This window comes from Mus musculus, chromosome 8, assembly GCF_000001635.26.
Source record: "Mus musculus strain C57BL/6J chromosome 8, GRCm38.p6 C57BL/6J".
Taxonomy (NCBI): domain Eukaryota; kingdom Metazoa; phylum Chordata; class Mammalia; order Rodentia; family Muridae; genus Mus; species Mus musculus.
The window spans coordinates 116,568,515-116,582,238 of NC_000074.6; the positions used below are offsets into that span (position 1 = coordinate 116,568,515).

Genomic DNA, 13,724 nt, shown 5'->3' on the forward strand with positions numbered 1-13,724 from the left:
AAAAATGTCTCCTCCATTCTAAGGTCCTCTGGCATCCAAATGTTGCCCCTCTATACAAGTGACATTTCAGGCCAGACCTGGATGGAGTAGCCAGGGTTGCCAACAACCCTAGCACACCTCCAAGGTCCCGGAAACTCCTCCATTTGTGAATTCTACAGATAGATCACCAAAGGGATAGGGGTGGGGTGGGGACACAAACAAACGGAGACAAATTTTCAATCTTTTTATTCAAAGCAGCTTCTCACAATGTATAAATACTGCATATTAGCACACATGAAAAATACAACTTCTAAGGCACCCAGAAATATGTTCATATACGTTACAGGACCATTCACAAAGAGCGGACGATTTGCTCCAGACAGTCAGCATTTGATAAATCAGGAGATTATTACCCTCAGTACTGCACCCAGTTTGGGGAAAATATTTACAGCGTGGAGAATGGACCAGCTAAACCTGCATATAACCCTATGAAGGACTCATACTTACAAGGATCCGGAACTAAAGACCTTCCCGTGAAAATCTGGCAAGAAAAAGAAAATGAGCAACCTAACCTGCAAAGGTATCCGTGGATTTTGGTGTGTTTGCTACGTCCGTGATCCAACCCAGAAACTCCCAGGGTGAGCTGGATATGTTTTTGGTAGCCTGCTTCAGTATCCGAAGTTTGGTAATAAGCCTTACCAGTAGAATACCACTTCTTTAACATCAGTCTTCTGGATTAGTTAAGAGGCCAATGACATCATCGTGAATGGGGATGAAAATGGGGCAACCCATGGTGGGGGCACCGGGGAACATTCTTGCTCTACTAAGCAGGAAGTGGGATGGCTTGATGAGAAACTAAAGAGATGGACATCTGGCAGTCACACAGGATGTACTACCGAAGACCTAGCTGCAAAACTTCAGCTGGAGGCCCACGTGCAAATGGAAGAGTTGACCGTGGTTAGATACCCGGAGGGATCCCTGACCTCCGTTTTATAATGGGATAAATGAAAACTTAAGGCTATACAAGCAGAAACACCCACCTGAGATACTAAGTTCCCATCTCAGAAACTCTTCCTTCAGAGCCTTTTTTCAAGAGATATTCAACTTCTCTGCATGGCAAGTCAGGGAGCATGAGTTTGGGGGTGGGAGGAACCAAGGGTTCCTCTGTGCCATGAAACTCACACATCTGGATGCAGATGTGCCTACAGCTTATGAAACTCATGTTTGGTTGGAATAATGGAATCTTTGGTCCTTGGTTTTATGAAAGGCAATTATTTTTTCACAATCTAGCTAACGTAGACATTAGAAAATAACTTCAAGCTGGGACTAATGGCACAATGGTAAGTTAAAGACTAGATGGAGCACTCAACACCCTCTGAATATCCTGGAGTCGGTAAGCTCCCACATCAGACAAGATGTCGGGGTAAGGAGGGTGAGGCAAACCCAGAGACGTAAGGCTGAAGCTTCACTCTAGACATCAGGTCTCCTGACTGACACATGCCAATCTTAATCCCAAAGGCTGAGAAAGTGACTTTGGACACTTCCTAGAGATGGACCGCATGCTAAGCCACATAGCCCTAAATGCAAAATCCTACTTCAAGGGTTGGTAAGGAGAATCAGCCAGTGATGGCTGGAGTGCCACCTACCAAAAGATATTATAACTTGATTTTTGAGACTTAACTCTACCCTCTGTGATTTTTTTCGCCATCGAAACAGCCCTGGACGAACCAGGTCACCTGCTGCTCCCTCTCTGTAGCTACAGTACCTTCATCCAGCACACTTCACCCTAGTATGGCTTGACACACACTTCCTCACAGAAACACCAAGGACATATGGCGATGCCGATGATGGAACAGAAACTGACTCCAGATTGTCTACACAGCAAGACTCTTATGTAAACTTTGTTAACATCTCTCAGAGAGCACGGACTTTAGCTACCCTGGGGTCCCCAGCAGGGTCAGGAGCAGGAAATGTCATTTGTTTAGAACAAATGGTGAGTTAGCAGCCCTCCCTGGCACCATCCCTCAACCATACTACTAGAATACAAGTGGCTCAAGAAAACCTACCCTCGGTCCAGTCTTATGGCCAAAGACATTCGCCGAGGAATCCACCTGGTCCCTGCCGCCATCAGCTCCTCCCACCACTCTCTTCAGATTAGCCATGAGCGACTTACAGACTGCACTGAGCCCACCAACATGGCTTACTTGGAGGAAACAACCCGTATTACCCTTTTAATTAATTAATTATATTATTATTTTTGCAACAAGCTTAAGGCTCTTTTCCGAACTCCATCAACTGCCACACAGTGAGAATTTATGGGGGGGGGGATCTTGAACTACACGTGTAGTTTTGAAAGGTCAGAAGGATTATTGAACCTAATGGTAAGGCTTATTCACAAATTCAATACATTTTCAAATTAGAATTCAAACGTAATGACTTCTAGAGAAAAAAAAATTGACTTGATTTCTTAATAATGTATGACTATCTGATTTTAAATTAAAAAAATTAAAGACCAAAAAAAAAAAAAACCCCAAAACATTGGCACCAAACCAATATGAGATATATTTCACCCCCAAAGGAAAAGGTGATATTAATGGAAAAGATTGCCTAAAACGCATGTCCTAATTTACCACAGAAATATAAAAGTTTATATTCTGAAAATATATTTACTGTATTAAGGTCTATAAGCATTTCAACCAAAACCTGCAGAAAGAATGATGTGACAATTAGCAACAACAAAAAACACACATGCAAGACAACCCCCGCCCCGCCCCAAAGATCTATCTACAAAACCAAAGTGTACATTTCCAAGATTTTACAAAACCATTTACAGGGAATAAAATAAAATACTCAAGAAATCTCATGTGGAGTCTTAAATACTGTGTATATTAGTGAGGGCATCTTGGCTCATACATACAACAGATCTCAGTATCTTAATAAAGAAACACAGAAGAGAAGCAAGCCCTCCTTCTAAACGTCCCCATAGGAAGATTGGTGGATGTCTCTATTTTTAATTTTTATTTTTTTACAAAAAAAAAAAACTTCAACAGAAATTAGATTGAAAAAGAGTGGGGATAGGACTAAATTCCAAACTAGAGAGAGAGAGAGAGAGAGAGAGAGAGAGAGAGAGAGAGAGAGAGAGAGAATTTTGTTTTTTAACAAACCTTTTAAGAGGATTTTGGAAACCAGCAGTTAGTAGTGAGGGATAGGACTCAGCGTTCAGTCAAGGCTATTTGTAAAAGAGGGATTCGGAGATTTAAATATGCCTTGCCCAGTGTCTCCTGTCATTATTTTCCCGTCCTCAGGTTGAACTTCACTCAGGGAAATCATCTTTTCCCGCTTCCGAGAGGATATTTCCCAGTTTGATTTATGCCACAGAGTAAGATTTTACGTCATTTCCCCATTTTCCCCCAGTCCCCGCCTTTCTCTGCATATGTGTTTCCCTCGGACTTTACTTCTGCCCAGTAAAGGGTCACCCAAGAACACCCACATTAGGTGGTGGCTTCCCAGTGCTGAGGTGGTCTGGCCATCTTAACCATAACTCTTCAAAAGTCGCCTGGGATCTGAGCACTTAACCCCAGCCGGGTCATATGGGAGTTGCCACCACCAAGGTTGTGGTAAACAGAGGAGAGTCTCAAATGGCTTGCTAGAGGGAACCTTGACTTAGAAGAGGAAGCCTCTACCTCTCACTCATAGCTGCCCTTCCAAGTTCAATAGGGACACATACACCAGGCCTGCAAAGACATCTAAAATTCCTCAAAAGATTTACTTGGGCCCTAGGAAAGGGTGGTAGGAAAAGGAACAAGGAGAGTAACAGGTCAAGCAAAAGGACCTCATGGGAGGAGAGAGGACAATGGGGTACAAAGTAAAAAGATGAGAGAGCCAGCACCTGACCTCAATAAAGCTTTGGGGGTAACCTGGACACAACCACTGAATTTTCCATCCCAGCTCAATCTGCTATATGTGGGTCACCTGGATTCCAACTCCACACTACCCAAACAGCCAGCCTGAAAATGCCAACTCCTGTGGTTTGGCCAGCCCAGGAGGTTGACTAAATGCCTTGTGTCCATGTGGCAGATCTACCTCCTTCCAACAGACGGAACACAGTCTTTAAAAACAAGGGGTGTAAATCCCACCTCAGAAATGGTCAGTGTCTACCTCAGTCATCACAGATCCTCAGTATGTTCGGAAGTGTGGCGCCCATCAAATGGCCAAGAGAGAAAGCATATCTGGTTGTATGCTCAGGAGTCAAAGATGACTGCTGATCACAGGGATTTCTAAACATCCCGTGCTATTTCTAGAGAGAATCCTGACAACTTGCTTCCCTATGGACAAAACTGGCTTGATCAGAAGCTAATCAGAAAGGTTTGGGGGAGGTGTTTCCTATAGAGGAGGCAGCGATCTGAAAGAGTTACTCAGACATGTAAAGAACAGGAGATGTCTTAAGGGCGTGGGGTTAAGTGTACATGGAGCTCATCCCAGCAGAGAAGGGACAAGAGGCTCAGGCTCCTTAATTCTCTACACCCCAGTCAGCCCACAGCTCCTACAGTGTTCTATAGGGACTCCAGGGGGCCACATGCTCCAATTTCTTTTTCCTGTGACCAAATACAGCCAAGGTGACTGTACTCTCAGGCTCCCCATGGCCAAGGTGGCACAGGCTGGTGGAGAATAGGGACTTAAACTCTTTTCTTCCTGAACCCTTCTGAGCTCTAAAGCATTTCTATAGAGCAAAGCAAGGTCATTCTAAGGCCCACAAAGCCATGTGCATACGCGGGAGCCATAGTCTAGAGCCAGGTCACTAATTCTCATGCAAACGTTCAACTGTCTGCATCCTTCAGAGCTTAGGGCCATGTATCCCTCCCACTTGTGACTGGGGCAGCTATTCCCATTCAAGGGCAGCCAAAGAGAACCATCTCTACTTTTGCAGCCCACCTCCCCTCCACAAGCTGTGCAGACTCTGCGCTGTGCCCGGCTGTCACCAAGGAAGGGCTGAGAAAGGCTGGGAAACTCAGAGGGAATTGAAGAGAAAGAACAGCGGTCAAGGTTGTCACCCATCTAGAACTAGCCTGGAACCCCACGCACGCCCCATGGTCTAATTTTCTCTAAGCACATGATCTCAAATAGGTGTGAGGTCCCAACCACAACGACAGGTCCCTTCCATTTCCCATCTCTTCATCAACTCACACCCAAACTCTCCCCCAGTGCAGACTTCCAACTGGATGACATAAAGTCAGCTACTGGAGGCTCCAGTAGGCTAGGGCCAGTGGGGCAAGGAGACCTACATGCTGGATAAGGCTTTGCTTGTATTCTCTCAGCTTAAAAAAGAAAAAACAAAAATTAAAGATTTATTGTTCAGGTTTGGACTGAGTTTTGTTTTTTTCCTCAACACCCCCAGAAGGCCAACCAAGACAGTAAAGTTCATATGGAAGGAAAAGTCTTGGAAATCCAAGTTCACTTATTTATCCTAGAGCAAAAAAAAAAAAAAAAAAAAAGTCTCACCCTAGGCAATATATCATCCTAAAGACGGGCTGCTCGCCATCCCTTCCTAACATCACGACTTTAGGGACGGGGCTGACACAGAGCAGAGTCCACCATTCTCCTGAATGACAGAGACTAAGAGAGAAAATGCCACCGTGACTTGTCCTTGAAGATTAGAGAACTGGCATTTTTGTCACATGAGCCGCACACAGAGGGTCTGGCACAGGCTTGTGCCTTTTTAAAATCCCTTCTCTTCTCTCTTTCCACGTGGCTCACCGCAAGAACGCACCAAACGGCGTGCACCTTGAATAGTATTTGGTCCAGGGTGGTATGAAAATAAGATCTGTGTGAACAATAGGCTTCATAATATATAAACAAAAATAAATAAATAAAATAAACCCAAATAAAGAAAAAAATTTCCTAGTAAGTCATGTTCTTCTGTTTTTTTTTCTTTTTTTTTTGCAAAACTAGCTTTACATATAATACACATAAATTATCAGAATTTCCACTTACACGTTGTTTTAAAAATATATATTTAACAAAACGTTTCTAAATGTACAATATCTGGGTTTGTAAATCACTCAGTTGGGTATTAAGACCAAGCCCTAAGAGTCACACCGAGTTGCATTGGAGAGAAGACTGAAGCCAGGCCTATGTAGTCAAGAGCTTACCGCACGCTCGTTGGTCTGTGGGTTCCCTAAGACGATCGTTCCCTGGTCCCAGATCACATAACCAGAGAACTGTGATGGCCTCATCTCCAAGTTGGAGGCACTGTGTAGACACAGACTGAGTCGGGAGGATGAGGGAGGTTGGTCTTCCCCCTTCTGGACCAAGGTAGGAGAGTTTCAGCTAGTGGGGGAAAGGTCGACAGGGCCTGGCGGAGCGCTTAGAAGATGGATCCCTGGAAGGCTCTATGGCTGGCTGGGACAGGGTGCACAGGGAGGCCAAGGGTGCTGTGTTTGCCACCTTTACACAAAATCAAACCAATGAGGAACAACCGAAGGGCACGAGGAATGGATACAACCGTAGGTGTGAAGACACACCCCGACAAACTCTTGGCTAGGGTGGACCCTGGGCTCCGATGGTAGAAACACACACAGGGCCCGGCTGGGAGTCTGAGACCCTTGAGCAAGTGGGGGCAGGTGAGCCGGGGCCCTTCAGACTTCATAGATTTTGTCCTGCAGATAGCTGAACAGGGAGTCCAGGCCCTTGGAGGAGCTCCAGAGCTGCTTCAGCATGACGCACTCCTTCTCGTTCACCTCCTCCAGCACTGACTTCAGGAAGCTTCGGACCAGGCATTTGGACTCCTCCAAAACCTGGAAAGAAACGCATGCTGGGTTAGCTCTCCCTGGGGCTGAGCACTGTCCTGAGGGGCTTCAGGTGGTCAGGGTGTTGAGCCTGTGACCATGAGATGGCTATGGGAGAGAAGCAGGGTACTCGGGGGCCTTGCCTAAGGTGACATATGATCGGTACCGTGTGTGTGTGTGTGTGTGTGTGTGTGTGTGTATGTGTATATTATATGTATATATGTGTGTATATATATGTATATATGTGTGTATATATATGTATATATATACACACATATATATATATATTCACACACACACACACACACACACACACACACACACACACACATATATATATATATATACTCCTTCCCAGCACAGGTTCTCATATATACATATATACACATACATACATACACACACACACACACACACACACACACACACACACACACATTATACATGTAGTTTCTGGAATATCAATCGCAGGTCTCCATGCTTACACAACAAGCACTTTGCCCATGGGGCTGAGTCCACACAGCCTCTTGGTGCTATTTGCCTATGGGTTTCATGACCAAGTTTGCAAACCATTTTTTGACGCGGCCCCATGGATGATGAACAGAGTCATTTTCATGACCTGTCAGGAAGAATAACCAAACCCAAGGGTCCCTATGAACTCAGAAGGAGGTGATGAGCTGATCTCATAATGGTCGTTGGAGTCGTTGGAGTCCCCACAGGATGCTCTTTTAGGCTCAGCTGTTAACAGTGGTGGTCACTGCAGTCCAGGGTAACAAGGACCATTAGCAGTCACCACCATAAGAATGGTTGCAGCCTGTAACAATCGTGGCAGTGAATAATAACTGTGTAAATTGGAGAAATGAATCACACTGCACCATAGTAACAATTTTCAGCAAGCGCAGAAATGGTTGTGGTTAGGAGCAATAATAAACTTAGTAATCAACATAAAACCCACACCAGTGAGCAATGATGTAGTGAGATGGCAATGAGTAAGCTCACTAATACTAGAGAAATGAGTGCTAGTAATCGTAGTGCCGAACAACAATAATTGTAGCATTAAAACTGCACGAGATGAACAGGCTTCATGGACATATTTTTTTTTCTGATCTCTTTGGCTTCTCTAGTTCACACCTCAACCCCTACTGTAGATGAGGAGGTAACCTCAACCCCTACTGTAGATGGAGGAGGTAACCTGGCCCAGGGCTGGATCATTCAACAGTAGCACAATAAGGAACTTCAATCTGGCTGATCCCCGACCATGACAATGCCTCCCCAGGGGCAACACACAGATTCACATTGTTCTAAGGACTTTGAAACAGCCAAAGGCCAGGGGCAGACTTATAGGTGCCAGCCTTCTAGAAGGACCTTGCACTCCAGCATAGACTGAGGCTGCTGGTGGCAGGAGCATTTGCCTCTCATCCTGGAATCTTTCTCTCCTGAGGGCATCACCTCCAAAGACTGCAGGCATCTCTCTGAGGCGGAGTCTTCTCTCAGGAAGTCACCTAAAGTTCCTGGGTCCATAGCACTGGTGGAGAAGTTTCTCCTGAGTGGGCCTTTCCTACAAACTGGCCCCCTCAGTGATCCTTGAAACAGCTGCTTCACCTGGGTGCTTCCCTTTCCCAGAGTGCAGACCACATTCCCCACAGCCGCTCAGGCCTGTCCAGACAGACATCCTCTGTGCAAACTGGCCACAGCCACTGCTTAGATGCCTCTGGATACCTAGACCTCCTGCCTCCTGCCTCCCATGCCCTGTTTGAGCTCTCCTCTCCCCTTGCCTCTCTCTGTGAAGTTGATTCTCAGGTGATTAAGCATGCCTGTTTACTTGGGAACATAAGGTTTCCTGGCAAGATTTTCAGAGCTGAAACATGGAGAATCCCAGGGAAAGAGGGTGAGTAAATAGCCCAGCCAAGAGTTAAAAGAGGATCTACATAAAAATCAGTAAGGTACGAGGTCCATATCAAGTGCACAGGCATCCTATGGAGACTATCATGAGCAGGACTCCTGTTGGGGTACGCACACACAGTAGGTGTACAATAAATGGCTGCAGAGAAGAGGCCAAGCAAACGCCCACATCACCAGGTGGGTGTCACAGCGGGATGGCTGTGGAGAGAGAAGGCATGTGAGGTCAAGGGTATGTCCCACAGACCAGACCAGCAAGCACTCAGTTTCTTAAGGGCAAGAATGCAGGACCTCCCCCAGTGTCTGGGACCCACTGGAGCTGGCCCTGAGGCTCCATGTTTTAGCCTTTCTTCCCTCTCCCCATGGGAGAGTCTCCTCTTGTGCTCACTCTAGTCTCTCAAAACAAAACAAATACCATTTAATGAAACCCTAGCACCTCAGTGGAGGTGTGACTTGTCTCTCCTTTCCTGAATCTTTGGAGTCAAGAGGATATTTAGATGTGTCAAGCAGCAGGCTGGACAGAAGAAATCAAATATAGCGGCAGCATGCCCTAGTCTCTTGTCCTGGGCGGTCCCACCCCTTGACCTATGACTTTGGTGATGTTGTGGGTGTTCAGGGCTTTCTCTCTACACCATGCTTGCTGCCCAAGAGTAGAAGCCTTTCCCGTGAACCCCTTCTGAGGGCATGGATAAGACTATGCCATATCCTGGGCCACCTCCTCTAACATGGGCATTCTGTACCAAGAGGCAGTAAATCCTACACTGCAGAAAACCCTTCACTGACTCTGCAGGGCCTCAGGAAGGCTGCAGGGATGGCTCAGTCGTCACATATGCATGAGGACCTAAGTCTGATCCTCCAGAACCCATGTAAACTGCTGGGTATGGTGGTGCACATTTACACTAGCACTAGGTATGGTGGTGCACACTTGCACTAGCACTGGGTATGGTGGTGCACATTTACACTAGCACTGGGTATGGTGGTGCGCACTTACATTAGCACTGGGTATGGTGGTGTGCACTTGCACTAGCACTGGGTATGGTGGTGCACTTGCACTAGCACTGGGTATGGTGGTGCACTTGCACTAGCACTGGGTATGGTGGTGCACATTTACACTAGCACTGGGTATAGTGGTGTGCACTTGCACTAGCACTGGGTATGGTGGTGCACACTTGCACTAGCACTAGGTATGGTGGTACACATTTACACTAGCACTGGGTATGGTGGTGCGCACTTACACTAGCACTGGGTATGGTGGTGTGCACTTGCACTAGCACTGGGTATGGTGGTGCACACTTGCACTAGCACTAGGTATGGTGGTACACATTTACACTAGCACTGGGTATGGTGGTGCACACTTACACTAGCACTGGGTATGGTGGTGCACACTTACACTAGCACTGGGTATGGTGGTGCATACTTGCACTAGCACTGGGTATGGTGGTGCACATTTACACTAGCACCGAGTATAGTGGTGCACATTCACAATCCTAGCACTGGGGAAGTGGAGACATAAGGATGGATTCTCTGGGTGCTCACAGTCCAGCCAGTTAAGCCAAATTAGCAAGCTGTAGGTTTTGTGAGAGGTCTTGTCTTAAGAGATAAGGTAGAGGTGACTTAGAAACTCCTAGTTGGCCTCAGAATTTTATTTGCACGTGTATGTGCGCATGCACAAACACACACATGTACATGCAGCCATGTACACATACATACACACACATGTACACATAGACATTAAACACACATACACACTCATATACATACACACATGTACACACACATACACATTCACATATATACACACAAAAACACATACACATAAGCACACATACACACATGTACACACAAAAACACATACACATAAGCACACATACACACATGTACACATACACATACATACACATATGCATGTACATACACATACAAATACACACAAACACACACACACACCATCTATTCATGACAAAAGCAGAAGGATGACACAGGGACTCACCACAGCACTGCAAGATGCCATCTCCTTCACCCGCAGCATGACCTCTTGGCTGAAAGTCGTGGGCCAGAAGACCTGTGACACAAGGCCCCGGCTGCATGCCTCTTGGGCAGTGAGTTTCCGCCCACAAAACAGCATTTCATTGGCCTGAAAGAGCGAACGCAGGAGAGAGCTGAGGGCACAGAGCTCCTCCAATGTCCTCTAGGGAGCCCTGGACCAGCTAGGTGTGAGTGCTTCTGCTCTCTGTGGCTGGATTCACAACCTAGGGTTGGATACACCATACGAACTGCATACAAACGTCTGGCACGGCTTTTATTAAACTGTCATAAGGAGCCTTTTACTGAAGCTCCGTGAATCCAGCAGTACTCTCCTCCAGTGGTTGAACTGGGGTGGGTATGCGCTGCCTTAGATGTCCATGTTAGTGCGAATAGCCTGGCCCTGCGAAGGTTGGTCCAGGAAGGAGGGGATAACTGACCTACATGTTAGCACTTTCCAACTGGAATGTGAGGCAAGTTTTTCCTCTTAGTAGACAATTAGTCTGTGAGGGAAGAAGGAAGGTGCAGAGATGGGGGGAGGGCGGAAAATGGAGAGTAAAAACTTATCAGGAGAACCATTAAGTGTGTGTGTGTGTATGCCAATCAAAAATATCTGCATTAGGAACCCCAAAAATCCTGCCACCAAGATAGAGAAACATTATCCGGTGGTCTGGGGAACAGACAATAAATACACAGTTATGACGGATACAGCATGCCTTCCTTGGCTGGGCTGCCTCTGCACACAGCTCTTCAAAGGAGTTTCCGTCTGGTTTGAAACAGGCGGCTGTCATATGCTGTGCTACAGGACCGTACATGTTCCCCAAAACTGAATGTTCACGGACTGGTCTCTGGGGCTTGATTCTTTGGGGGAATGGTGAAGCTTTAAGAAATGAGGCCCTTAGCCAGGCATGGTGGCCCACGCCTTTAATCCCAGCACTGGGGAGGAAGAGGCAGGCAGATTTCTGAGTTCAAGGCCAGTCTGGTCTACAAAGTGAGTTCCAGGACAGCCAGGGCTACACAGAGAAACCCTGTCTCGAAAAACAAAAAACAAACAAACAAAAAATACAAACAAACAAAAAAGGAAATGGGGCCCTTTACAAGGGGTACACTTGAAGGAGACTATGGGGCCCTGGTGTGTCTTCCTCTCCCTCTCCCTTTTTGGGACAGAACTTGGCTGAGAACAAATGTCCCTCTACACAGTTTTAGAGTCCCAGCCGGGGTGGGAAGGCAGAGATGATGCCAGACAGCTTAAACATTTTTATGGCCACAAAAATGGGGAGCAGCTGGTGTGGGCTCCTGTCAATGGTAAAGTGTCACTTCCCAGCTCTGTGCCACAACCAAGGAGGCTAAGAGCCACCTGAGACATCCTACAGGGCTTGAGTCCAAACGGCTTCTAAGTCCCACCTGCTGGCCTGCTCCATAAAAGATGTGGTGCCTAAATCAGGACAGGACTAGAGATAGGAACTCGCTGGGAAGAGAATGGCCATCTTCTGTGTCCTCACAGGAAGCTGGGGAAAGTGGGGTCTGTCTGTGATTGTGATACACACCAGCCTGCACCTACACTGTGAACCTATATGATACTACACTGAGGTAGATGTGAGGCACGTGGTCTCTCGGAATACACGGGAGTCTCCCGGTCATCGCCAACCTTGTTCTTCCAGTGCACTCTTGGAAGAGAAACATGGGTCTCATCTAGAGACCCAAGGAAGGGACTTCTTGGGCAGCTGGCTAGGCCAGAGAACTGCTGACAAGGACCACTAAGAACAAATAACACAAGCTAGAGCGAAGAAAATAGCAACATAAAGTTTGGTCCTGATTCCGACTCTGGGCAAGTCATTTAAACCTCACAGGCATCTCCGCCATGCCAGAGGCATTTGACAGCCAGGGCTGTGGGCTCCCAGGTGAGGCTGGATCACTGGAGATGGTGCCAGACCAACACCTGGTGTGTGGTTCAGAGGTCATGATGGAGGGACACTGTCTTCATTACTGCTGGAGGGACCGATTTTGAAAGGAGCGAGTAAGGACACTAATAAAGCAGAAGGGATATGGCGACTCAGCCACTCACAGTGACGGCCAAGGCAGGCTGGGACATCTCACCCCACCCCCACCCCACTTGTAAAGCTCTCTGTGCAGCCCAGGGATTCCAGAGCACCTACACGGACAGAAGTCGTCAGAGTTCACTAGTGTACTAGCGTGCAGGCTGCCTTGGGGTAACCGGGGCTTGCTTAAAGGTGGATTACGTAATAAGTATCTCCAAAAAAAAAGTACCCTGGAGCCTGTACTGAAACTGAAACGGTTAGCAAGAGACCCACGTGACAGGGCAAGAGGGCACTGGACAGTGTACTCACAGCTCTACAGCAGTAGGGCTGTCCCTTTCACCAGAGCTAGGCAGCCCTAGCAGACTCTGGGCTCTCCCATAACCTGAATGTCAGAGCCTCCTGCATTCACTAAGCAGGCCTCCTGGAAACCTGCATTGATTGTATCAACGTCCCAGCCTCCTCCCTGACAGGCACGGTCCATGGCTCAGGTCAGCTGGGCCACCTAGGCTACCTTCTTCCCACCACCTTGCATGTGAAGGTGATCTCTAACACCTGCCTGGTCCAGCTGTACTGTCTGAACCCTTGGCTGTACTTCTCTGAGACTCGCTCCTCATTCGTACTTCTGCTTTAGGGCAGGCTGGGCTGAGAACACAGACTGTGTAGTGAACCATAAGAGATGCAAACCCCAGGACAGTGGCTCTCAGCCTGTGGGGTCAGGACCCCTTCAGGAATTGAATGACCCTTTCAAAGGAGGTTGCATACCAGATATTTACATTATTATTCATAACACTGGCAACATGATGAAGTGCCAACAAAGACAATTTTATGGCTGAGGGTCACCACGACATGAGGAACCGTATTAAAGGGTTGCGGCATACAATAAGGTTGAGAACCACTTTTCATGCATGTGCATGTGAACATACGTGTGTCTAGAGGTCAGAGGATAACCTCAGGTGTCATTCTTTAGGCGCCATCACCTTCCTTTTTTTGAGATGGGTGT

The 13,724-nt window shown here is 47.0% G+C and overlaps 1 protein-coding gene across 2 annotated transcripts in view; it reads right to left on the bottom strand.

The window, feature by feature from the left end:
• Positions 1–208: 208 nt before the first annotated feature.
• The window catches only part of Cdyl2 (chromodomain protein, Y chromosome-like 2), a 164,269-nt gene continuing 150,753 nt past the window's right edge, over positions 209–13,724 (bottom strand). Inside the window, exons 6-7 of one of the 2 annotated variants that reach the window (XM_017312996.2) lie at positions 10,654–10,797; positions 209–6,773 (exon numbers count right to left, since the gene is read on the bottom strand). In XM_017312996.2, coding sequence (XP_017168485.1) covers positions 6,615–6,773; positions 10,654–10,797 — 303 coding nt within the window. In that variant the 3' untranslated portion in view covers positions 209–6,614. The remainder of the gene's footprint in view (positions 6,774–10,653; positions 10,798–13,724) is intronic. The other variant, NM_029441.3, reaches the window with a different exon arrangement.